Here is a 27,257-nt window from a genome sequence, read left to right on the forward strand (position 1 = left end):
AACATGGAGATCACACACACACATCAACATGGAGATCACATTCACACACATCAACATGGAGATCACACACACATCAACATGGAGATCACACACACATCAACATGGAGATCACACACACACATCAACATGGAGATCACACACACACATCAACATGGAGATCACATTCACACACATCAACATGGAGATCACATTCACACACATCAACATGGAGATCACACACAACACGGAAATCACACACATCAACATGGAGATCACACACACATCAACATGGAGATTACACACTCATCAACATGGAAATCACACACACAACATGGAAATCACACACACATCAACATGGAAATCACACACATACAACATGGAAATCACACACATATCAACATGGAAATCACACACACATATCAACATGGAGATCACACATCAACATGGCGATCACAATCACACACATCAACATGGAGATCACACACAACACGGAAATCACACACATCAACATGGAGATTACACACAAATCAACATGGAGATTACACACACATCAACATGGAGATTACACACACATCAACATGGAGCTCACACATACACCTCAATATGGAGATCACACAACACAGAGATGACACACACAACACAGAGATCACACAAGTCAACATGGAGATCTCTCTCTCTACACACACACACACACACACACACACTGGCACAAGCCCAACATTCATGGCACAGCCATCTCTTGTACTTGCTAGTAAAACAACACCTGTGGAAAGTCAGCTCAAACTTCCAACCTCATCCCTCACAAAGGGGGAATGGAGGGTTTGGTTTTGGCTTTCACTGGAGTCTGCAGCAAGAACTGGCATCATGCTGCCCATTTCCCGCCTCTCCCCGCCCAGACCCCTGCCTCAGGGATGCCTGTCCTCAGCCCAGCCCTCAGCTGCAGCCAGGCCTTCAGCCTCCGTAACCCCCGCTCAGGGTCCCCACCCCCTGCAGCCCTGTCCCTCCAGGATGCATGGCCTTGTCCTGTGTGGGGGTGGCCGAGAGCACTGCCCCAGCCCTGGGTACCTTGGGCAGGAAGCTGGCAGAGGCCAGGGCTGCCATTCAAACAGGGGCAGGTGGTTTTGCCAGGAGGAAGTTGACAGTTCAACTTCAAACATGGGTGACGCAGGCCCCACACTGCCTGCTCCCCGTCCCACCCCTCCCTGAGCACGCCACCCCGCCGTCTCCCTCTCTGAGAGCGAGATACCCGGCCAGACACCCTCACCTGCTGTGCCGAGCTGCCCAGGCTGAGGCAAGAGAAGGCCAGAAACCATGCCCATGGGGTCTCTGCAACCGCTGGCCACCTTGTACCTGCTGGGGATGCTGGGTGAGTACCCCTCCCGGGTGTCCTGCGAACACCCGGGCTCGCTCCGGTGCAAGGAAGGAGTTCCCAGTTTTACCCAAGGCTGACTCTGGGATCCACATGTCAGCCCTCTGGAGCGTTGTGGAGATTTGGGGCCACTGGGATCCCTGCCTTAGTGGGGCCACTGGGATCCCCACTAAGCCGCAGCTTGGCCCTCTGTCCTGCATGTCCCACCTGCCAGGAGCACAACCTTGCCTCTCTCATGCGCTGTTGAGAACCCTGCTTTACCCTTCCAGTGCAAGAGAGACTGCAGGGGGGACCCGCATTTGATGGGGCCCAGACAACTTGATTCCTAGGCTGAGTTGGATTTTAGCAGAGCATTCAGGCCTCCCTCTGCAGGGTCCCCCACTGACAGCCCAGCCTTTACTTGGTCGCCTCCAGAGACATGGAAACTCGCCGTCTCCGAGGCAGCTCTGATGATGCTCTGGACAGACAGTGGGCCAAGGCAGGGTGGAGCCGCCTCTGAGGACGATGTCTGAGCAAATGTCAAGGACTCATAGCGGAAGTCCTAGGCCCTCTCATGCCCAGTCCTGGGTCAGTCCCAGAGGGGCCCAGCCAGGCCGGCTGGGATGAGTACACGCTGGGCCTGCTCTCACTCCAGCCCTGGGTTGTAAGCCCAACCCTGTGTGACCCTGGATAGGTCCCCAAGCCTCTCCAGGCCTTGATCTCCCCATTTATGAAATGTGGGGGTTGGGGGTGTGAACTGGATGAGGCCTGACCCACTTCCTGAGGATTTAGAAGGTCTGGCAGGGTGACAGAGGTGCGTGACCCTGGGCTGGAAACAGGAGGATGCGAGAAGCTTCCAGGCTGGCAGGGAGAGGGTCCGGAGGCCTTGCCTGCCTGAGCAGGGAGCCTCAGCAGCCTTCTAGGGAAACTGGGTGTGCAGGTGTGAGTGTGGGGGAATGCATGTGTGTGTGTCTGTGTGCATGTGTGTGAGAACTGTGTGGGGGGGGAATGTGTGAGTCTGTGTGTGTCTGTGTGAGTCTGTGTGTATGTGTGTGAGAACTGTGTTGGGGGGTAATGTGTGACTCTGTGTGTGAGTCTGTGTGTGAGTCTCTGGGCATGTGTGTGAGTACTGTGTATAGGGGAATGTGTGAGTCTGTGTGTGAGTCTGTGTGTGAGTCTCTGGGCATGTGTGTGAGTACTGTCTGGGGGGGAATGTGTGAGTCTGTGTGTGAGTCTGTGTGTGAGTCTCTGGGCATGTGTGTGAGTACTGTGTGGGGGGGAATGTGTGAGTCTGTGTGTGAGTCTGTGTGTGAGTCTCTGGCCATGTGTGTGAGTACTGTGTGTGTGTGGGGAATGTGTGACTCTGTGTGTGAGTCTCTGGGCATGTGTGTGAGTATTTTGTGGGGGGGAATGTGTGAGTCTGTGTGTGAGTCTCTGGGCATGTGTGTGAGTACTGTGTGTGGGGGAATGTGTGAGTCTGTGTGTGAGTCTGTGTGTGAGTCTCTGGGCATGTGTGTGAGTACTGTGTGTGTGGGGGGAATGTGTGAGTCTGTGTGTGAGTCTCTGGCCATGTGTGTGAGTACTGTGTGTGTGTGGGGAATGTGTGACTCTGTGTGTGAGTCTCTGGGCATGTGTGCGAGTATTTTGTGGGGGGGAATGTGTGAGTCTGTGCATGTGAGTCTGTGTGTGAGTCTGTGTTCATGTGTGTGAGAACTGTGGGGGGGGGAATGTGTGAGTCTGTGTGTGACTCTGTGTGTGAGTCTCTGGGCATGTGTGTGAGTACTGTGTGGGGGGGAATGTGTGAGTCTGTGTGTGAGTCTGTGTGTGAGTCTGTGTGTGGGAGTCTGTGCGCATGTGTGTGAGAACTGTGTGTGTGTGCTTTCATGAGCACAATGCGGCCTCCAAAGGCAGGATTATCTCCCCAACACATGTGACAATGGCGCCTGTGCACACATGTTCACATGGTTCTTCTCACATGTAACAACAACAGGTACAAAATGCCTTCTGTCCCAAAGTAAGAGGCCTGAGACAGACCTCTGGCTGGCTTCGGGGACCCTGCTGAGGAGGGACCAGGCCCTTAAACCCCCCACCTGCTCCTCACTTCTGGCCTCAGACTTCATTGAGATAGGGCGGCTCCCAGCTGAGTATGGGAACCCGTGTCCTGCTTTAGGGCCCTCCCAACTGAATCCCATCATGGGTGAGGCTCCTGATGGCACCAGGCAAGTCCCCTGGCTCAACACAGGCCACAGTCAGGAAGACTTGGAGGTAGCCCCTTCACCCCCAGTATGGGGACCTCCTTGAACCCCAGGAATACTCAGTTCCCAGTGTCTGAGTGAGCCGGTGGGTACCAAGCATTCCCTTTGTTCAGTGGGTAACGGTTTACAAAGCACTTTTAAAGCCATTTTCTGCTGCAAGCTTCACAACAGCCAATGAAGTAGGTGGGCCCATTGGCCCCATTTTACAGTGGGGAAAAGCGAGGCCCAGGAAGGCCGAGTGCAAACCCAGAGTGCAGCAGCTGGTGCACAGCCGAGCGGACCCCAGCCCAGCATTCCTGCCTTCACAGAGGCCCCTCCCTTAGCTAAAAGGGAAGGCCACCAAAGCCACTTCCGTGTGCAGGAAAATGGCCCTGGGACACAACCTCCACCAGCAGAGATACAGCCACCAAAGCTGGGGACACCAAGGGCCAGGGCTGGGGCTGGAGTCAAACAGTGCAGGCACCCTTTGAGCCATTCCAAGGAGAGAGGCAGCAATGCCAGAGCCCTGGGGACACCACAACCTCCTGGCTGGCATCGGGGCTTGGGGACCTTTGGATCCTGAGGCATGAAGATGCCCCCAGCATGCCTGGGTGCTAGTGACAGGCCAGGGCTTCCCACAGTTGCTCTCCTCTCAGCCCCAGCCTGCCTGGACAGCTGCAGGCAGTGAGGCGGGGAAGCGGCTCTAACACAAACTGCACGTCCCTGACTGGCCCAGCTGATGCGACTCTGAAAGCCAGCACTGGGACGTGGGAAAGTCATGGACTCTGCAGTTTGAATTCCAGTCTGCCACTTACCAACTGGGCGACCTTGGACTAGTTCTGTAAGCCTCAGTTTTCTCATCCGTAAACTGGGTGCAACAGTACCTCATAGAGGCTTATAAGGATTCAATGAATCAATGCACACAGAGCTTAAGTACAATCCTGGCATATAGTATAGTAAGTACTCAATAAACAATAATAACAGCAACAACTATGATTATTATTATTACCAGGGTCAGCAAGAAACAATGCGAGGTAGGAGCCAATGGGGAGGAGGGTCTTGCCAGAGGCCTGCACAGCCGTCAATCTCTCTACCCCTCAATCCTCTTGCACAGGCTATTTATTCACTAATTCATTCATTTTTCATCTACAAATATTATTGAGCATCTCCTGTGCATCCAGCTCTGCAAAACACTGGGGATACAGGGACCAAGGCAGGAGTCCCTGCCCTCAAGGATTTGATCAGCTAACAGGAGACCTGTTAGAGAACACAAGTAAACAAGCACCAAAGACCGGGCATGGTGGCTCATGCCTGTAATCCCAGCACTTCGGGAGGCCAAGACGGGTGGATCACCTGAGGTCAGAAGTTCAAGACCAGCCTGGCCAACATGGTGAAACCTCATCTCTACTAAAAATACAAAAATTAGCCGGGAGTGGTGGCACGCACCTGTAATGCCAGCTACTCAGGAGGCTGAGGCAGGAGAACCGCTTGAACCTGGGAGGCGGAGGTTGCAGTGAGCCGAGATCGCGCCATTGCACTCCAGCCTGGGCAACAGAGCAAGACTCTGTCTCAAAAAAAAAAAAAAAAAAACGCACCCGAAATATTTACACATTTTGAAATACTGAGTGCAATGCGGAGAACAGCAAGTTCCTCAGGCACAATACAGTCTGCACTGGGATAGGAGGACATCCCTTTGGCTGGGCAGGCAGGGAGGGCCTCTCTAAGGAGGCGAGGTCTCATCTGAGAATCTGAGACCTGAATGAGGGACGGAGCCAGCCAGGCAGAGAAAAAAGGGAAGAGGGTCCCAGGCAGAGCGGATGGCAGGGCAAAGGCAAGGGGGAAGGACAGGCCTGAGAGGGTGGGGCTCCTACTGGGAGCAGGGCAGCAGGCCCACTGTCCCAGGCTGGGCGAGGCCCTGGTTGGATCATCCTCCTCGGAGACCCAGAGCTCCCCACCTCCAGCAGGGAATGAAGGGACCTGGGGGCCCAGGAAGGGACCTGGCCTTCCTGGGTCACTCTGTCACCATCAGTTCAGAGGGGTTTTCCCTGCAGTGACCAGGCGGCGAATTCAGCTCAACCTGACAAAATTGATTGAACATCTATTCTGTGTGTGTGTGTGAAATTGAACATCTACTGTGTGTGTGTGTCCATGTGCTGTGTGTGCGTATGAACACATATGTGCACAGCCCTGTAGAGGGGAGATTTGGAGCAATGCAGTCCTAGTTTGATTTCTGCTTGGCCACCCACAAGTGAACATCTCTCAGGGTCTCATCTATAAAAATAGGGGTTCCTTGCTGTGTCCACCTCAAAAGATCACTGCAATAATTACATCGGGTTTATTCAGAGACTAGGTATGGATTGAACACCTACTATGTGCCAGATGCTGTTCTAAGTGCTGAGGACACAGCAGTGAACAAAACGGTGGAAAATCCCTGCCCTGGTGGATCTGGCATAATAGTCAGGGTGTGATGGGGAGACAAACAAGAGACAAGCTAAGCTAGTGATTATGCGAATACTAGACAGTCATGAGAGGTGTGGAGACAGACAGATAGAGGAGGGCTGGGACCGGAAGCCTTGGTGGGGTGTGAGGTACCTGGGGAGGATTCAGCGGCTCTCATGAGAAGATGATATTTGAGTCAATATTTGAAAGAAGGGAGTGAGCCCACCGTGTGGGACCTGAGGAGAAGCGTTGCAGGCAGAGGGGCCTCCAGCTGCAGGTCAGTGGGGGGTCGATGAGGCAGCCACGAGGGCCACGGATGCCCCCGTGAGGACTTGGGCTTTTTCTCCCATGCACTGGACAGCCACACAGGAGCAGAGAGGTGAGCATAACTCTCACCTCTCCAGGTCCTCAAGTGCATCTTGAACCCCAGGCCAGATGTGTTTGGAACTCCAGAAGGTTTCAGATTGTAGAAGGAAATACTGTGTACATACTGTGTGCTCTTAACACACGCAGTCAGGCCTGGGGCAGCACCCTGCGTTCAACACATTCCCATTTCTGCAGTGAAACATGAATTTGCACACTTGGAGGGATGTAAAGACAGCAAACACCCTCCCACCAAATGCATTAGAACAAGACTTTTAGATTCTGGATTTTGAATTGCAGATAAGAGACTGTGGGCCTGGATCACTTCTTCTATAGCTACCACTATCACCGTGACCAGCATCATCATCACCATCATGTACCTTTCAAGGCCTGACTTTCATGGTGTCCAGAGAGACCCTAATACTCCTCTCCGGGGGACAGATACGGTAGGAATAGCATAGGAAATGGGTGGTGGCAGTCTGCAGAGACGACAAGGGTCCCATGCACTGCCACAGATTCCCACAGAGACATCTGGAATGAACCCCTCCCTCCTTCTGGCCCCAGTTTCCCCCATCTGTACTCCAGAGCAAGCAGGCTCTGGGGCCTCCCTGGGGTAGACTCCCACAGGCCCTGTCAGGTGATGGAGACAGGGTTTCTCTCCTGACTCTACCACCAGCTAGTTGTGTGACCTTGGGCAAGTCACTCAGCCTCTCTGAACCTCGGTTTCCTGATCTGAAAATGGAGGTGAGCATGGTCCCTTCTTCACAGGGCTGTGGGTAGAAAGAACAAGTCTAGTGCATGAGAGAGCTTTGGGGTAGGTAAAGCTCTAAACAAAACCAAAGCCTTGTCTCTGTGACAGCAGAGACACCGTATATGGTGCGAAACTCATGCAACAGCAGACTACTAGTGGGAGAGAGAAATAACAATTCAAACAGCAAAGGTCATTCTGCCCACGACCCACTGTCCGCTCACTGGGACAGGCCCTGGGTGAGCCAGATTAGAGACCTGAATCTGCTGTTCCTTCCTGCGGGCTCCATTCCCAGGCCTCTCCTGGTGTAAGCCCAGTGTGATTCTATATGTGTTTTGCACATAAAAGCCGCCTAATCATAAACCAATCATTTCATCTGTGCTCAACCCAAGAAAGGGAATTTTGGTCCTTTACGACCTTCGTTTCCCTAAAGCCCTGATACAGCTCCAACTCTACAGATGACTGTCGTTTCAGAAAAGAGGGGCTTCTGACCTTTCAAGTCAGCCAACATAGAGGATTCGAGGAAGGAAAATCCAGAATCCTACCCAAAACACAGGCAGATCTATTGTATTTCATGGACATCGATGGCTGTAGCTACGGGGAGGTCTGTGGACTGTTAGAAGGAATCACTGTTTACGGGAAAAAGGGAACACCTGACTTGCAAACTACACTAAATCAGTCATAGGTGTTTTATCTGTGGAACAAAGTGGTGATAGCCCCCCGTCTTCTGAGGCTCTAGAAAGAAATGGGGTCTTCTGTGAAAAACCCTTGTCCTGGGGTCTGCACAGGGTAAGGATGCTGTCATTTTATTATCATCGGTCATTATCACAGGCCTGTGAATCCGGGTGCCTGCCGAACCCTAAGCAGGCCACACCCTTGCCTCCATTTCCGAGGGTGCAGGGGCGGCAGGACCTAGGAGTGAGCCAGAGGCAGGGGCCAGGAGTGCAGGTTACGAAGCCAGCCGCCCTGGGCTGAATTCTGGCTCTGCTGAGTTCTCACTCCCATGCACCACGACAGCCTCTTCCTCTGTAAACTGGGACCCATCATGCAAATCAACAAATATTCATCTGTAATTCCAAAGCCCAAAAAACATTTGTAAGTTTCTGGCAAATGCATTTGGTGCAAATCCTGACCTGAACGAATGGGAGGCTATTTATAATCTTGACACATCCCCCTTAGTGTGAAACTGCATATGTTTCGCTGCAGACACTGCCATGTGTTTGAAGCCAGGTCTCTCCACACACATGGCGACCGTGAGGTGCCAGCGAGGCGTTGACAAAACAGAAGGCAAGGGCCACCGCCACTGCCTGGGGCCTCCAGAGGTGCAGCCAGTGGAGCCAGGATGTCCTATTTTTCCAAAACGCCTGGATCTTGAAATGTGTTTAAAAAGCAAAACAAAATTAAAAGAAACCTTTTTTTTTTTAATTTGGCTCAAAAAATTTTTAAACACTGTGCAGAGCAAATAAAACTCATGGGATGCCGTAATGAGAGCCAAAGTGAGAATTATCCTGAATACTGTGGGGGCAAGAGGAATGAGAGGGACAGGGAGCAGGATATCCTCACCAAGACCTCAGGGCAGGCAGGGCCAAAAATATTGTCTCTGCCAATGCAAAGACAAGAGACGGGGGATCCGGGGGTGTGAGAAGCCGTCTGACTTCTTTAGCCCTGAATTTTGCCTGGGTTTGCCCAGTCCAGGCCCTAAATTGTGGGAGCTGCAAGGGGAGGTGGGCAGGAGAAGGAAGGGGTCTTCAGAGAATTCTCATCCGTAGCCCCAGTTGCTCGGGGTGAGGGGTGGCTGGCGGATAAGGAAACGGCATAGCACTTCCAGGTCTTGGGGGCCTCCTGGTCTGGAGTCTCGGGGATTCTGTCCACAGTTTTGGCAATAGCAGGAGCCTCAGGCTTCATGAGGCTAGGAAGGATGGTGCAGGAGTAAGCTGTAGACCCCCCAGAGGGGGTCAGGGAGACCCTGAACACAGACCGCAGGGCTCAGGGGATGGAGGGTGCTGGTCTGACCCCTGTGAGAAGCAACTAAAAAATGGAAATAGGTTGTGGACCCTCAAAACCTCAATGTTCATTCTGCTCCCTAGATTATAAGTGAAAAACAAACAAGCAAATAAAAAACAACCTGAACATATTCGTGGACAGGCAGAAAGAATATACACAACACACTCAGGAAGCTTCCAAGTCAGCTGGACATCTCACCGCCCTCCCTCCACCAGCTGCTGAAATCCATCAGGAGCTAAAGATTATAGATCATAGGTGTTTGAACCAGGGGGAAGGTGAGGGATTGTGGAATCTAACTTCCTTACTTTACAGATTAAGAAACTGAGCCCAGAGAGGCTGAGTGGCTTGCCAAGGTCACACAGCACTTCATAGCTAAGTCTTCTCACTGCATGTTTTACTGACTGAACGGAATCACAAGTTCATTCCCTTTGATCAGGATTGCACACCAGGGTGGTGCAGGAATCAATGAAACCTGGGGCAGGCCATCATGGGCTTCCTGCTGGAGGGAAGGGAGGCAGTTTGGGCCTCACTAGCAAAAGCTCAAGACTCAGTGCCAGGCGGCTAGGTTTGAGTTCGGGCCCCAGCACTCATTAGCTGCTTGGACAAGTCATTTAACCCCTCTCAAGTTTCCTGGTCTGTAAAATCGGGACCAAAATAATAGTACCTACTTCATAGCACTGTGGTGAGGACTGGGAGAGTTAATGTGTAAAAGGCCCGGAAGAGTGAAAACTTTTAAAGTGTTGGTGATGGTGACAGTGACGGTGATGATGATGGTGACGGTGATGGTGATGATGATGGTGACGGTGATAGAGATGGAAGGAGAGGAGAGGAACTGCTGCTCATCTGGGGACCAGACAGGCACCCAGAGGAAGGTTCCAGGGCGACACTCTAGAATGCATAAATATCTTTTTTATTAAAGCATTTGTTAGAGCATTTTTTAAAGAATTTCACTTGGTTCTCCAGCTTGTTCAGTCTTTCCTGAGAATGTTCTCTGAGCAAGACCTAGGCTGTTCTGTGTGGAATCTGCCAAGATTGTCAGGCCCAGTCCCTGTCCCCAGGCCTTCAGGGTCTGGCTGCACGAGCGCTTCCAGGTCAGACCCAGGTGGTGTTCATCTCTGCATCTCCAAAGCTGGCACTCTGGAGGAGCAATTGGGTGGCTGGGAGCAGAGAGCATGGGTTTTGGAGTCAGACACATGGTTCGACTCCACCTGCCAGCCATATTACCCGGGACAGGGCATTTGCCCTCTCCTGACATTTATACCAGGAACGTACTGAACTCTCGTGATGGGGCTGTGTGGAAGATTAACAATATCTGTGATGAACCATACCGTGGGCTAAGTATGCAGCAGGTGCTCAATAGTTGGCAGCTGCTGTTAATAATGAACGTTGAGTATGATGACTCGGGAAATAGAGATGTTCCTTGACCTACAGTGGGGTTGCCTCTCAATAAACCCATTGTAAGCTGAAAACATCCTAAGTCAAAAATTCATTTAATATCCCAATAAACCCATTGCAAGCTGAAAACATCCTAAGTCAAAAATTCATTTAATATCCCAATAAACCCATTGCAAACTTGAAAAGTCGTAAGTTGAACCACCCTAAGTCTGGACCATCTGCGCGAAGTTTCCAAGTTAGGAGAAGGAAGTGGTGAGCCCCATGGCTTGGCTCTCTGTGCTCCTGGACAGGGAATCTTCCCACTGGGAAAGCTCCCCGAGGGTCTGCTGCCCTGGGCACAGCTTCCCCCAGCCCACCCTACTCCACAGATCAGTAGCACCAGCTCTGAGCACTAGGCCAGGAAGCACTGGGCTAAGCCCTTTACACCGATTAGCTCATCTCATCTTCACAACGGCTCTAGAAAGCTAGTCCCATGCTCATCCTCATGCTATGAGTGAGGAAATCGTGGCTTGGAGGCACAGAGACAGGACAGACGTGCTCCCCAGACTCTATAGGCAGGAAGTGGCAGAGCTGATACTCAGAACTGGAGCAGTAGAAAGTCATCGGTGACTGAAAACCCATCCTGAGCTGTGTAGCACTGAAGGGCAGATATTTGGACTCCCACTCCCCACAGGTGGCACTTCAAGCTGCCTTAGCCCTCGAGACTTAGCCAGAGGGATGACTCCTTCAAGGCAGACTGCCCTGCTCCTGATGGGCAGCTGGGATGAGAGGGAGGTGGGAATGAGAGGTCAGGAGTGAGAGGTGAGGGCAGGACAAAAGGGTCTCCTTCCTGATTTCTCTCGCTAGCTGGACATCTCCCTGATGGCCTCCTGAGGCTGCCCTGCCCACTGCAATAGATCAGATGATTGGCTGGGTGCGGTGGCTCATGCTTGTAATCCCAGCACTTTGGGAGGCTGAGGGGGGTGGATTACCTGAGGTCAGGAGTTCAAGACCAGCCTGGCCAACATGGTGAAACCTCATCTCTACTAAAAGTACAAAAATTAGTCGGGCGTGGTGGTACATGTCTGTAGTCCCAGCTACTCGGGAGGTTGAGGCAGGAGAATTGCATGAACCAGGGAGGCAGTGGTTATAGTGAGCCAAGATCATGCCACTGCATTCCAGACTGGGCAAGAGAGGAAGACTCTGTTTCAAAAAAAAAGAAAAAATTGATCAGACGATTGACAACTAGGCCATCCTTTTCCACCCAGGCCAGAGCTCTGTACACTTCCCTGTTGGTGAGAATAACCTTCCCCTTCCAAGGCCCGTGACTCCTAGAGCAACAGCCACGAAAGGATCTTGCAGACTCAGGGGAAACTTATCACATGGCCATGATGACTTCATTACAAAGAGTCTTGATTCGGGGACAAGGATGAACTGTGGAGCACATCACCCCTTAAAATTCAACCGCCAGCTTGAGAACACTCAAGCGAGAACAGCTTTTTCAAAGCACACCTATTTTTTAAGAGATGGGGTCTTGCTATGTTGTCCAGGCTGGACTCGAACTCCTTGGCTCAAGTGATCTTCCTGCCTCAGCCTGCTGAGTAGCTGGGACTACGGCCTTGAGCCATTGGCCCAGCTAAACACACCTATTTTTTAACACCAAGCAAAAATTTCTCACAAACAATTTGAACACAGCCTTTCACTATTAATATATAAAGCAGTCTCCTTGACCCAGTGCCGTAAATCCAAGAGTAAACCCAAGTCGGACAGATGGAAATCAAAATACCGTACTTGCACCTAACTGATCACGCTAGGTGGTGAATACAGAGGTTAAGCTTTGAAGCCACGTGAGCTTGCTACTTCACCTCGTCCCCACCCAAATTAAACCTCTTCCCCAGCCACAGATGAGCTGCTCTGCTGAGAGCCCCGCAATGGGCAACTTTGCCCCCGCTCCACAGTGAGACCAGGCTACAAGGAGGCAGAGCTTCCACGTGGTCCACATGGGGGAAGGCTGGTTCCCTGCAGACCCGTGTTCCCTGGGCCTGTCACCTTGGCTCCCTTGCCAACTAGCTGGCTACACTACTGTGGGCAGGTCACGCCATCTCTTTGAGCTTGGTCTTCTCCAGAAATGGGCAGCTGTTAAAGATAAGTGGCTGTCATTCTTATCCTGCCTTGGGAATGCTAGAAAGTAGCAAATGTTCTCTTAGTTCCCTTTCTTGCTCATTTCTTTCTTTCCTTTTTTTTTTTCTTGTAAAGACAGAATCTCACTCTCTCACCCAGGCTGGAGTATAGTGGTGCAATCTCAGCTCACTGCAGCCTCCACCTCCCAGGTTCAAGCAATTCTCCTGCCTCAGCCTCCAGAGGAGCTGGGATTACAGGCATGCACCACCACGCCGAGCTAATTTTTGTTATTTTTAGTAGAGACAGGGTTTCACCATATTGGCTAGGCCAGTCTCAAACTCCTGACCTCAAGTGATCCCCCCACCTCGGCCTCCCAAAGTGCTTGGATTATAGGCATGGGCCACCGTGCCCGGCCCCTTTCTGGATCATTTCTCCATTCTCTAGAACTAAGGAGCTCAAACTTTTTTGAGTGGAAGCAACATGCGGGACATTTTTACATTGCAACCCCCAACACACAAAAAGTGATCAGTGCATTCTGACATTCTCTTTTTTATTTATTTAAAACAAAACAAACAAAAAAAAAACAGGGTCTTACTCTGTCACCCAGCTAGAGTGCTGTGGCATAATCATAGCTCACTGCAGGGTCCAACTTCTGGGCTCAAGCGGTCCTCCCACCTTGGCCCCCTTAAGTGCTGGGATTGCAGTCATAAGCCACCGTGCACGGCCTCTCTATTCTAATCCATTTCATTTTTCAAAAAATTGATGGCCTGAGTGCCGTGGCTCACACATGTGAATCCCAGCACTTCAGGAAGCTGATGCACGAGGATCACTTGAGCCCAGGAGTTCAAAACCAGCCTGGACAACATAGTGAGACCCCATCTCTACATACACACACACATACATGCATACATACATACATACATAGTAAAAAAATTAGCCAGGCATGGTGGCTCATGCCTATAATCCTAGCTACTCAAGAGGCTGAGGTGGGAGGATTCTTTGAGCCAGGGAGGTTGAGGCTGCAGTGAGCTGTGATCATGCCACTGCACTCCAGCCTGGGTGAGGAGAGTGATATCCTGTCTCAAAAAGTAATAATAATAATAATTGATGGTTACATTATTACAAAGGTTAGCATGAGGGAATTTGAGGTAGGGAGTAATGGAACTGGTGTATACCTTGATTGTGATGGTGGTCACACACATCTATATATGTGACATTCACGGAATCATGCAGTAAAGAAAAAATCAATTTCACGTCTGTTCATTTTAAAAGTAACGTTTTTTAAGAAGAAAAAAAATCGATAGTTGCAGCCCACTAGATAGAATTCATATCACTCAGGGGTTCCAACCTGGAGTATGAAAATTCCTGTCCCTAAAACCCATGATAGTGGATAGGGGGAGGCAGAAAGGGCCATTGCTCGGGCTGTGGGTGGGTGAGCTGGGGAGAAGGGAGAGAGTGGGAGGTTTCACTTCCTGACCCTCCTCTCTCCTTTCTGCAGTCGCTTCCTGCCTCGGACGGCTCAGCTGGTATGACCCAGGTAAGGAAGAGCCACATGGAGAAAGGCCTGGGGCAGGGGGAGAGTGGGGCTGTGGTTTCATCAGGCCATCGGGGACCTCTCGATGAAGCCATCACTTCTGCCAGAGTGAACCCCACCCTACAGAGAGAGTGAACCCCAGCATACACAGGCACACAGATGCAGACACTGCACGTTTAAGATGCTCACATGCAGGTGGGTGCCCTCTACAGCCGTAAATCACCCACAAATGCCAGATCTCATGATAATTATTATGACCCACTCACCATGCACAGAAGACATCCCAGCTCATAAATGTACCTTGCAAAGTCTTATTTCCCACCCAATCCTGACAGATGCTCCATGGTCAAAGATGTTTAGAGTGGAGTCTGCAGAGAGAGGCTGCAGACTGATGGTAAAGTGTGTGGAATGTCCAGCCTTAGAGGTTGGAGTTTAGTCGTAGAGGCTGTTTCCCAAATAGGGTTCCATGGAGCATGTTGGACAAAGGGCAGGCAACACTGCATCTCCCACTGAAGACTGACAGTGTACACCGGCCCAGTAAAGGATCTGAGAAATCCTGCAGCGAAGAAATACATGACACTTTTTAACCCAGCACTTTGCACCCTTATTTCACCACAGACCTCTCCTTCACATTGACTGGGATAACATCGTGCTGAATGTACCTGGGGAGAATTGTGGCTGAAGGGTCTTGAGATGCCACTGTGCAGCCAGAGGGGGTGACAGGGGCCTTGGCAGGCCCTAAGCACGATCTGGACCCTGCACTGACATCCTAGCTCCAAGCTTTGGCACACTGCTTGACCTCTTGAGCCCCAGTTTCCCCAGCTGTGAAATGGGAAGAAAATCTCTTGCCTGGTGAAGCAGCAACGAGCCAGCTCGCTGGGCGGACAGCCTGCAAATCACCCCACCAATGTTAGGTGTTGAGACGCGCTCGTTCTCCCTCTAACTAGCCAAGTGCCCTTGGCAAGCCCTGGCCCTGAGCTTTGGCCCCAGAGTGTCCTCGTCGGAAGAAAAGGGTAGCCTGACCCGTGGTTCCCGACCAGGGAAAACCTACCCCTCAGAATCACTTGGGAGAGCCTTTCACATTTCTAAAAATTTCTTGAATCAGTGACACATTCATCCAGCTCAAAAATTTAAAAAAATATAAAAAGATCTGTAGTGAAGAGTCTCACTTCCATCTCTATTCCCGTCTATCCCAGTCGCCCCCGACGTCGACCCCAACACCCCAGGTAATGATTACGTTTATTTGTTTCTTGCATATTCTTCAAGGAGCTCTTTATGCAAATACACACACACACCCCACACAGACCCCACACACACACACCACACATACACACAACCACACCACACACACACCACCACAAACACCACACACACACCGCACACCACATACACACCCCACACACACCACACATACACACAACCACACCACACACACACCACCACAAACACCACACACACACCACACACCACATACACACCCCACACACACCACACATACACACAACCACACCACACACACACCACCACAAACACCACACACACACCGCACACCACACACACACCCCACACACCACACACACACACACCACACACACCACACACACACCCCACACACACCACATGCACACTACACACCACACACCACACACATACCACATGCACACCACACACACCACACACACCCCACACACCACACACACACCACACACACCACACACACGCACACTACACACACCACATACACACACACACCACACACACCACACACACCACATGCACACTATACACACCACACACACCACACACACCACGCACCACCACACACACACCACGCACCACCACACACACACCACACCTGCACACTACACACACCACACACACCACACATACACACAACCACACCACACACACACACCACCACAAACACCACACACACACCGCACACCACACACACACCCCACACACCACACACACACACCACACACACCACATGCACACTACACAGCACACACCACACACATACCACACACACACCACACACACCACACACACACGCACACTACACACACCACATACACACACACCACACACACACCACACACACCACATGCACACTATACACACCACACACACACCACATACACCACACACACACCACACACACCACGCACCACCACACACACACCACGCACCACCACACACACACACCACCTGCACACTACACACACCACACACACATACAACACACACAACACACACCACCACACACACATCACACACACCACACACACTACACCACACAGACACACACACCACACACACACACATATATTTTTCCCCTCATGGAGTTTGATAAAATCACACAAGACACATGTCTACCCATGACCCAGCAATTCCATTCCTAGGTATTTACCCAAGAGAAATGGAAACGCCCACACAAAGACCTGTATGTGAATGTTCACAGCAGCCTTATTCATAGTAGGCAAAACCCGGAAACAAATCAAATGGTGAATGGAAAACAAATTGGCATGTCCGTGTAGTGAACTATCATTCGGCAATAAAAAGGAATGAACTACTTATGCGTCCAGTGACATAGCTAAATCTCAAATACATGCTAAGCGAAAAAAGCCAAATCAAACAAAATAAAATCCATGCTGTATGAGTCCATGTCTATGACATTGTAGCACAGGCAAAACTCATCTTTTGTGACAAAAAGCAGATCAGTGTTTGCCTGAGGCTAGATTCAGGGAAATTAACTATAAAGGGGCCTTAGGGAACTTTCTAGATGATGGAAATGTTCCATATCTAGATTATGGTGGTGGTTACATGCATGTATACGTTTGTCAAATTCCATCGAACAGTATCCTTAAAATGAGTGCATTTCACTGTATGTAAAATTACCTCAATAAAATTTTTTTTTTTTTTGAGATGGAATCTTGATCTGTTACCCAGGCTGGAGTGCAGTGGCGCAGTCTTGGCTCACTGCAACCTCTGCCTCCCGGGTTCAAGCAATTCTCCTGCCTCAGCCTCCCGAGTAGCTAGGATTACAGGCGCCTGCCACCACACCCAGCTAATTTTTGGTATTTTTTCTTTTTTTAGTAGAGATGGGGTTTCACCATGTTGGCCAGGCTGGTCTCAAACTCCTGACCTCAGGTGATCTGCCCGCCTCAGCTTCCCAAAGTGCTGGGATTACAGGCATGAGCCACCACACCTGGCCTAAAATTAATTTTTAAAGATCTCTTAAAAAGCAGACACCAGCCCCAATCTCAGACCCCTTGAGACAGAATTTCCAGGACAGGGGCCATCCTGCTGGACAGTGGGTGCCGAGAACACCTTGCCCATTTATCTGAGCTCCCTTCTGACTCTGAAATCTGGAGCCCCACCCTCCTGGGTCTAGCTTCAGGGCTGCCTGGGTCAGGGTCCTCTGGGAAGCCCCTGCAGTGCCCCAGAAGGGACGAAGCTCACAAGGGGCAAGGCAGGCAGCCCACGGGGCAGGAGGGAGCTCAACTGGGCGTCCTAGGGAGAGGGCAGTGAGGGGTGCCAGTGGGGAACCCCTCCCAGCCTGACCCCCACCACACCTTTCTGAACCCCAGATTTACAGGCAAGGCTCACCCGTTCCAATTCGAAGTGCCAGGGCCAGCTGGAGGTCTACCTCAAGGACGGATGGCACATGGTTTGCAGCCAGAGCTGGGGCCGGAGCTCCAAGCAGTGGGAGGACCCCATTCAAGCGTCAAAAGTCTGCCAGCGGCTGAACTGTGGGGTGCCCTTAAGCCTTGGCCCCTTCCTTGTCACCTACACACCTCAGAGCTCAATCATCTGCTACGGACAACTGGGCTCCTTCTCCAACTGCAGCCACAGCAGAAATGACATGTGTCACTCTCTGGGCCTGACCTGCTTAGGTGGGTAACTAGCCAGCCACACGGGCACCCTGGGCCTGGGCGCCAGCCCCGAGGAGACTGCCCGAGGCCTGTGATCTAGGGTCTGAGCAGGCTGGTGGAAGGGGTGGGGGGACCCCAGTTTATAACCACTCCCCAAGACACATACCCAGGAGGAGGACTGGAAGGGGCCAGCACCCATCTGTAGGATGGCAATGGAGGACCTAGTTCTGCCAATCACTGACTTCATCGTCACCTCTGAACCTCCATTCTCCCATCTGTGAAGTGGGGTGGTACTTCCCGCCTCGCAGGAGGCTTAGAGACAACGTGTGGGTCAAGTGGACCTGCTGTGCCAAGTGGCACTCATGCCAGGAGCTCCTGGTCCTCTCAAGGCTGCTGGCTGCCCCCGGCCCTCCCCACACCACCCACTCCTCCCTCACCAGAGTGTCTCATTGCAGAACCCCAGAAGACAACACCTCCAACGACAAGGCCCCCGCCCACCACAACTCCAGAGCCCACAGGTAAGAGGATTCTGAACCCCCCATAGGGAGTCAGAGCTAGCAAATAAAAACCCAAGATGCCCAGTTACATTGGAATTTCTGACAAAGGTGGAAATGTTTAGTATTGGTGTGTTCTACGCAATATTTGGGACCCCATCACCTCCCAAGGCTAAGCATTAGTCAGTAGTTGTCCACAAGTTGGGGCCAAACAGCAAGGAGTGCCCAGGAAGCCCTCGGCACTCAGGGTGGCTCCCCATCCTGCTCTCTCCTCTCCTAGCTCCTCCCAGGCTGCAGCTGGTGGCACAGTCTGGCGGCCAGCACTGTGCCGGCGTGGTGGAGTTCTACAGCGGCAGCCTGGGGGGTACCATCAGCTATGAGGCCCAGGACAAGACCCAGGACCTGGAGAACTTCCTCTGCAACAACCTCCAGTGTGGCTCCTTCTTGAAGCATCTGCCAGAGACTGAGGCAGGCAGAGCCCAAGACCCAGGGGAGCCACGGGAACACCAGCCCTTGCCAATCCAATGGAAGATCCAGAACTCAAGCTGTACCTCCCTGGAGCATTGCTTCAGGAAAATCAAGCCCCAGAAAAGTGGCCGAGTTCTTGCCCTCCTCTGCTCAGGTAAGTGAGACCTGGCCAAGCCCCATGACACCTTCTGCTGCCCTAGGTGGGGTCACAGAGCATCCCAGAAGGTCAGGGAACATGTGTGCAGCACAGGGCACTATGGAGAATACAAGGGAAGTGGAGGCCTGGTCTTGGCCTCTAAGAGGTAACAAGGGTTGGGGTGGGGAGGATGCATCCACACTCAATGCCTTGGTAATCTCTGCAAAGCTACACACCCCAAGCCCAAAGGAACCGCTGGCTCAGCTGCCACATGGGGAAGGGGAGTCGGCAGGACTTCCAGGAGGAGGCAAGGTCTCTTCGTGGGTCTGGGGGAGAAAAAAAAATGTCTAGGTAGGAATTATGGCTTGTGCCAAAGATGGGGCACTTGGAGGGGTGGGCCTTGCAGGAAGGGCATTTGTAAATCCCAAGAGCTGGCATTGCAGCAATGGTGAGAGGTGGGAGGTCCCTGAGGCCCGGGAGTCAGAGCACAGCAGGCAAAGAGAGAAACAGAGACAGCCCCCAAGAGGGCTCTGCAGAGGGTCCTGCGCCGTGCGCTGACAAGGTAAAGAGAATGACGCCGCTCTGTGGTTGAGGGGAGGAGGCAGGTGAGACTGAGTCTGTGAGACCCCGGTGGGCCAAACCAGGATCAATGAAGAAAACTAAAGGGAAGAAACCACAGCTGAAACGAAGGGAGAAACGGAGAAACTTCGCAGTACGCCTCCCTCCGGAAGTAGTGGGTTCCCATGGCCGGAAGTGTTCTCAGTGAAGTCCACACTGTACTTACCGAAAGCTTACTTCATGCAGGGACCATTCCTGGACATTCTAAATTTTTCACATGGCCTTAGGAGGTGGGTGTTATTATTATCATCCCTTTTTACAGTGAGGAGGCTGAGGTTTAGAGAGGCTAAACCTCTCGCCCAGTACTATGGAGCACTTGCTGGGATTTCTGTTCAAGCAGGGTCACTCTAGAGCCTGTTATCTGAGCCTTGGTGACTCAGTGTGGTCCTGGACCAGCAGCAGCTGGTTAGAAATGCAGGTGCTCAGGCCCCAGCCTGGACCTTCCGAATCAGAATCCACTTTTCAGCAAGGTCCTCAGTGATTTATGTGCACAAATCTAGGAATCACTGCTCGGGGCCACCTGGCTGTCCTGCAAGCACGCTGGGTACCTGGTGTAAATTAGTAAAATGCTGCCCCTCCCCCAGCAGAAGCAGCTCCCAAGGGGCTCTTGGCCTGATGAGGAGAGCAGGGGCTGGCTCGCAGTCCCACCCGCCCCTCAGCTACTATCCTTCCTGCAGGCTACAACCTGTAAAACCATACCCAGGGTTCTTGCCTTTGAAGCTTCTTCTAAATAGATTTACTAGGGCTTTGAAGGTGGATGTTGCTATGGAAACTGGGCAAAGCTGGTGAGATCACAACTCTCTCTAAACTGAGCATGTGTGGGCCTCAGCTACAGACTCCCAGGCCCCACCCTGGCAGGCAGAAATAAACGCATGCCTCTGTTGAGCCAGGCCCCACTTGCTGAAAGCCTGGCCCTCAGCATTCAGTGCCTGGGCAGCACGATCTGTCCCAACTGTGAACTGCCAGGACTCAGGGCAGTAGGTCTTTCCAACCCCCAGGCCTCAGTTTCCCTCTTCTGAAAAGTCCTCCTTCTTCCCAAAGTGCAGCGGGATAATGACAAGATGTTTCCAAGTGAGAAGTGGACCTAGGTGGAGCCTATTTCCCACGCTCTTCTCTTATCTCCACCTGGCATGGAGCCAACTCCCTGCTGATGGCTGCCAACAGCCTCCCTGCAGAAAGCGCCTATGCTGCTGTGTCTCAGGATGGTGCTGGCAGCTGCCCACAGGCACCAGAGACAGTGCTGGGTCAGGGGAAGAGCCACAGAGGGTGCCAGAAGGAGGGAAGGGCAGAAAAGAAGGCTGCCTCTCCTGGTGGTCCCACACAGTGCCTTCCCCTAGCCAGGGCCCCGATTTGCCAGTGGCATGGGGCCCCAGGAAGCAGCACACAGGCTCAGGGTCACACTTGCACCCTCCTTTCCCATTGCTTCCCCTCTCAGGTTTCCAGCCCAAGGTGCAGAGCCGTCTGGTGGGGGGCAGCAGCATCTGTGAAGGCACCGTGGAGGTGCGCCAGGGGGCTCAGTGGGCAGCCCTGTGTGACAGCTCTTCAGCCAGGAGCTCGCTGCGGTGGGAGGAGGTGTGCCGGGAGCAGCAGTGTGGCAGCGTCAACTCCTATCGAGTGCTGGACGCTGGTGACCCAACATCCCGGGGGCTCTTCTGTCCCCATCAGAAGCTGTCCCAGTGCCACGAACTTTGGGAGAGAAATTCCTACTGCAAGAAGGTGTTTGTCACATGTGAGTTGGCCACAGCCCACAGTGGGTGGAAGCAGTTACTACTTTACCTCTAGGACCCGGTCAGGGTGCATGTCTCTAAAGGGAAGCCCTGGGGAGCTAGACAGAGAGTCCCAGAGACCCAGAAAGGATGGAGACAGGGAAATTGGAAGGCTAGGGAGCAAGAGTACTCAGACAGCAATGGGCATGAACAATAATAGGAGACAGGGCAAGCAACAGGCAGATCACAGTCAGGCAGCTGACGAGTCATAGAACTTCTCCTTCTACCTTCTACTTTTGCAAGGTGGAAGCCAGAAAATCAAATGGTAGATAGCACATATTTGCTACATGAATGGTAACTAAACGGCAAGTGAAAGAGAGAAATGGATGGATGGATGGATGGATGGATGGATGGATGGATGGATGGATTGGTGGGTGGGTGGGTGGGTGGATGGATGGATGGCTGGATGGATGGATGGATGGATCGGTGGGTGGGTGGATGGATGGATGGACAGAAGGGTGGATGGACAGATGGATGGATGGATCAAGAATAGAGGCCCCGCTGGCTATTGGTATGCAATCATATATTGGTTTCTGATGGTATATGATGGCAAGGTGATCACTAATAACTGGCAAATGGTAGAAAATTAAATAGCTTATAACAAGTGTGGCAAATGATAGCTAGATGATCAACTGTTAGATGACAAATGGTGGGTGGGTGAGTGGGTAGCAGGGAATTCTAGAGATAGATGGAGGGATAGCCAAATAGATCATTGCCTTCCATGCATGCTGGTGAATTTCTCAGATGAGCAAGGAGCCAGCAGCTTCCCTCCCACAGTTTTTCTCCCCCCAGGACTGGGACTGACCTAACTCTTCCTCCTTCCCCAGGCCAGGATCCAAACCCCGCAGGCCTGGCCGCAGGCACGGTGGCAAGCATCATCCTGGCCCTGGTGCTCCTGGTGGTGCTGCTGGTCGTGTGCGGCCCCCTTGCCTACAAGAAGCTAGTGAAGAAATGTAGGTGTCACGGCCCTGAGTGGCTCCGTTCCCACGTGCAGAGACTGGAGGGGCTGCACTAGAGTCCTCCGGAGGAGGGGTCATGCCTCCAGAAAGCTGGGCGCGCAGGACACCTCTGCTTCACCACCCAGCCTTCCCCTCTCCTGCCCATTAGCCATTTTCTGCCCCAAGTAACAGAAACACAAAGTAAACAAAATTGCAATTGCTAATTTGTCCATCTCTGGAGCCCAGCTGAGACCCACTCCAGGTCAGAGAGAAGGTGTGGCCATTCCCAAGGCTGTGGCAGGCCCAGAGGGTGTTCAGTACGGCCTCTGATGGTAGGAGACACACATCCCAGGCCTAGCCCCACCACTTACCACTGCCCGAGATGCTGATTGGGACACTTCCTCTCTCTGACCCTCAGTTTCTTCATCTACCAAATGGGCAATCGCACACCTTGTGAACGCGGGGGGTTGTTCTCCTTGCCTTGCAGAACTTAAGAGGAAATTATTCAGACAAAGAAGTGAGAGGGGAGAGATTGGGAACAGAGGGCCCAGCAGGACAGTGTTAGGTCCTAGTGCCTGCCCAGGTCTAGTTCTAAACGCCTGTGGTCTTTTCTCCTGGGGAGCCGGGCACCTCTACACCATCCTCGGCCTGCTCCTTCGGCACAGGATGGCTGCAATTCCCTTCCCGAGCAAGTTAGGAAACTGAGGCCTACGAGAGACTCCAAGGGGCAGAGCCCAGCAGCCCTGCCCTCAGCTGCACCTGCCGCCACCATCTCCCTCCCAGGCCCAGCCCCGTCCCCACCCCTGCCTGCCCCCACCCACACCTGCCCCCACCACTCTGATGTGCCTTTCTTGTCTCTTGCCCAGTCCGCCAGAAGAAGCAGCGCCAGTGGATTGGCCCAACGGGAATGAACCAAAACAGTAAGTGTCCCCGGAGGCGGGAGCCTCCCTCAGGCCCTGGACAGAGGCCATGGAGGCAGAGTCGAGGCTCTCTGCTGACCACAGACGGAGCCTGTGGCTGCTTGAAGCCTCTGATCTCCACGGTGCTTGTCTGACATGTGACTGTGGCCAACAGACGTCCCCACACCAGGGAGGGCAGAGGCTTCTTGATGGGCTGATGGCTGAGCGGTTTCTACCGCTGAAGCCTCAGAGTGTAGAAACATCTCATGGTATCCTTTCTGTCCCTCGCCCCATCTCTAGGGTCCCCAGCAGCCCTCACCTCCTCCAGCAGTATTCCCCAACACAGTAGCCAGTGGATGTTAACAGGCAGCACTCACAAGAGGCCTCCCTGATCAACAGATCTGGAAAACCATGAGTTAGGCACAGCTAAGCATAGCTATTTCAGGACTTATCAGAACCTTAATGGGCATTTTTGTATTGCCCATCTCCAAAGCAAGGATCCATTAAGAAGGGCTGTCCAAGTTATTTTCATCATGGGACAACTTACAGGGCCAGTATTAGGACATTTTGGTGCAGCCAGCCCAACACCATCCCTGGTCTTCATCCTCCCTCCTTCCAGCCACAGTCAGAGACACCCTAATGGATGGAGACATGGCGCTCTTCCTGCCTCCCATTCCACCTTCTTCCCCCTTCCCAAGTCCACAGCCAAATCCTTCAAGAGGGCTCTGTGTTGTCCAGCCTTTCTTAATAACATACAGGCCCTCAGCTCCTGGAGGGCAGGGAGCAGATCTGTCCCGTCACCTGTGCTCCAGTCTCCTGCTTGGTAAATGCTTGATGACCGACTCATGGAAGGCCCCACCCTGCCAGTCAGATTGCTGGGTTACCCAAACCTGCTCTAAAAGTCTGCTGCTGATCCTGCTAGCATGAACCTCCCAGGAAGAAAGGAGAGGGGGATGCATTGAAGGGGCTGTGGGTGCCTTTGTCCTCTCCCCGCTAACATCACGGGAATAGGAGATTAAAATTCTGGGCACCTGCTGGGGAAGGAGACGGAGGACACAGCCACAAGTCTAACGACACTGTCTCCTACCATCTGCCCAGTGTCTTTCCATCGCAACCACACGGCAACCGTCCGATCCCATGCTGAGAACCCCACAGCCTCCCACGTGGATAACGAATACAGCCAACCTCCCAGGAACTCCCGCCTGTCAGCTTATCCAGGTAAGCACCAGCGGGTGCTCCCAGGCACGCAGGCAGGGCTGCAGCAGGCCGCCAAGGCAGGTCACGTGATGCCCTTGAAGGCCGGGTGATGGCCCAAAGACAGAATGGAGACCCCAGGGTGCAGAGGGAATCAAACGTCGCAGGATGCAGCAGGGGTACGGAAGGGATGTAGCCTTTGCAGGCCCCAGCTGTCCCGTTTGAGACCACAAACTACTCATCTGGAGAGAAGAATGCACTCAGAAAGCCATCAACCCCAGCCTTGCTGTGACCTAATGGGCCTGTTTCCCTGCAGGGCCTTGAGGGGCCTGGATGGTAAATGAGGCCCCTTGGATTCCTCCGGGCCAGAAGAGAGCCATTAAGTGGGCTGCAGGAGCGCTGTACTAAAGGCTCCCAGACTGGCACTACCAATTAAGCCCCAGGGAGCCTGGAGTTCAGCATCATTAGTGAACGTTTGGCTGATTTGATCAAAACAGATACGGGGCTGTCACCGGCTCATAAAGCCCCTGTGATCTTCCAACCCACTGTGGGCAGCGGCTCTAGGATCCAAGGGGCTCTGTGGAGTCAAAAACCCTCTGCAAACAGCGTCCTTTCTTTCCCCAGCTCTGGAAGGGGCTCTGCATCGCTCCTCCACGCAGCCTGACAACTCCTCCGACAGTGACTATGATCTGCATGGGGCTCAGAGGCTGTAAAGGTGAGCCCGTCTCCAGCCTGACCCCAGCACCCCAGGGTCCCCCACAGTCCTGGGGGTGAGCACCAGCCACTCAATGCCTCCCCTCAGTCCCACCCTGCCCATACATGAATAGGGGACCCCCAGCATCTTGATTCTTGTAAAGAGAAAGACAAACGTCAGCTGTTTAGGTTATACGAGCTGGTTTGACAATTAGAGCAGAGCAATCATGAACTTTAACAATCAACTCTTAAACTCCATTCGGAAGGCCACACAGGCAGAGTCCCTAAGAGCTCCGTGATGGAGTCACACCCCTCTAGAGCTGCCAACCTGCCAGCGGGGAGAAGGAGCCCCTGGCTCAGGACAGCAGCCGTCCCCAAAATGGAGCCCAGAGCATGGGTCCTGTCCCCGACCTCCCTGCATCACCTCTGCGGTGTCTTCCTCTAACACATTTCCTTCTCACCCCACAGAACTGGGATCCATGAGCAAAAAGCCGAGAGCCAGACCTGTTTGTCCTGAGAAAACTGTCCGCTCTTCACTCGAAATCATGTCCCTATTTCTACCCCGGCCAGAACATGGACAGAGGCCAGAAGCCTTCCGGACAGGCGCTGCTGCCCCGAGTGGCAGGCCAGCTCACACTCTGCTGCACAACAGCTCGGCCGCCCCTCCACTTGTGGAAGCTGTGGTGGGCAGAGCCCCAAAACAAGCAGCCTTCCAACTAGAGACTCGGGGGTGTCTGAAGGGGGCCCCCTTTCCCTGCCCGCTGGGGAGCGGCGTCTCAGTGAAATCGGCTTTCTCCTCAGACTCTGTCCCTGGTAAGGAGTGACAAGGAAGCTCACAGCTGGGCGAGTGCATTTTGAATAGTTTTTTGTAAGTAGTGCTTTTCCTCCTTCCTGACAAATCGAGCGCTTTGGCCTCTTCTGTGCAGCATCCACCCCTGCGGATCCCTCTGGGGAGGGACAGGAAGGGGACTCCCGGAGACCTCTGCAGCCGTGGTGGTCAGAGGCTGCTCACCTGAGCACAAAGACAGCTCTGCGCGTTCACCGCAGCTGCCAGCCAGGGGTCTGGGTGGGCACCACCCTGACCCACAGCATCACCCCACTCCCTCTGTCTTATGACTCCCCTCCCCAACCCCCTCATCTAAAGACACCTTCCTTTCCACTGGCTGTCAAGCCCACAGGGCACCAGTGCCACCCAGGGCCCTGCACAAAGGGGCACCTAGTAAACCTTAACCAACTTGGTTTTTTTGCTTCACCCAGCAATTAAAAGTCCCAAGCTGAGGTAGTTTCAGCCCATCACAGTTCATCTTCTAACCCAAGAGTCAGAGATGGGGCTGGTCATGTTCCTTTGGTTTGAATAACTCCCTTGACGAAAACAGACTCCTCTAGTACTTGGAGATCTTGGACCTAATCCCGTGGGGCCTCGGCTTCCTTAACTGCAAGTGAGAAGAGGAGGTCTACCCAGGAGCCTCGGGTCTGATCAAGGGAGAGGCCAGGCGCAGCTCACTGCGGCGGCTCCCTAAGAAGGTGAAGCAACATGGGAACACATCCTAAGACAGGGCCTTTCTCCACGCCATTTGATGCTGTATCTCCTGGGAGCACAGGCATCAATGGTCCAAGCCGCATAATAAGTCTGGAAGAGCAAAAGGGAGTTACTAGGATATGGGGTGGGCTGCTCCCAGAATCTGCTCAGCTTTCTGCCCCCACCAACACCCTCCAACCAGGCCTTGCCTTCTGAGAGCCCCCGTGGCCAAGCCCAGGTCACAGATCTTCCCCCGACCATGCTGGGAATCCAGAAACAGGGACCCCATTTGTCTTCCCATATCTGGTGGAGGTGAGGGGGCTTCTCAAAAGGGAACTGAGAGGCTGCTCTTAGGGAGGGCAAAGGTTCGGGGGAAGCCAGTGTCTCCCATCAGTGCCTTTTTTAATAAAAGCTCTTTCATCTATAGTTTGGCCACCATACAGTGGCCTCAAAGCAACCATGGCCTACTTAAAAACCAAACCAAAAATAAAGAGTTTAGTTGAGGAGAAA

The 27,257-nt window shown here is 52.7% G+C and overlaps 1 protein-coding gene across 1 annotated transcript; it reads left to right on the forward strand.

Moving 5' to 3' along the window:
• The first annotated feature begins 1,130 nt into the window (after positions 1-1,130).
• Positions 1,131-27,257, forward strand: CD5 (CD5 molecule). Its single transcript, XM_003826324.6, has 11 exons — positions 1,131-1,345; positions 14,109-14,147; positions 17,738-18,043; positions 18,478-18,540; positions 18,797-19,138; positions 21,174-21,467; positions 22,332-22,457; positions 23,309-23,362; positions 24,440-24,559; positions 25,160-25,250; positions 25,697-27,257. Exons 1-10 carry the CDS (start codon positions 1,291-1,293, stop codon positions 25,246-25,248), a joined length of 1,488 nt encoding a protein of 495 aa, XP_003826372.1. The 5' UTR covers positions 1,131-1,290; the 3' UTR covers positions 25,249-25,250; positions 25,697-27,257.

Source organism: Pan paniscus, chromosome 9 (assembly GCF_029289425.2).
Source record: "Pan paniscus chromosome 9, NHGRI_mPanPan1-v2.0_pri, whole genome shotgun sequence".
In the NCBI taxonomy this organism is placed as follows: Eukaryota; Metazoa; Chordata; class Mammalia; order Primates; family Hominidae; genus Pan; species Pan paniscus.

Bases quoted from the DNA above. Each gene is read 5' to 3' on its own strand.
- CD5 (XM_003826324.6), top strand. From the start codon at position 1,291: ATGCCCATGGGGTCTCTGCAACCGCTGGCCACCTTGTACCTGCTGGGG. The intron at 19,139-21,173 runs GTAAGTGAGACC...TTCCCCTCTCAG, and splicing joins TCTTGCCCTCCTCTGCTCAG to GTTTCCAGCCCAAGGTGCAG. The intron at 24,560-25,159 runs GTAAGCACCAGC...TTCTTTCCCCAG, and splicing joins CCGCCTGTCAGCTTATCCAG to CTCTGGAAGGGGCTCTGCAT.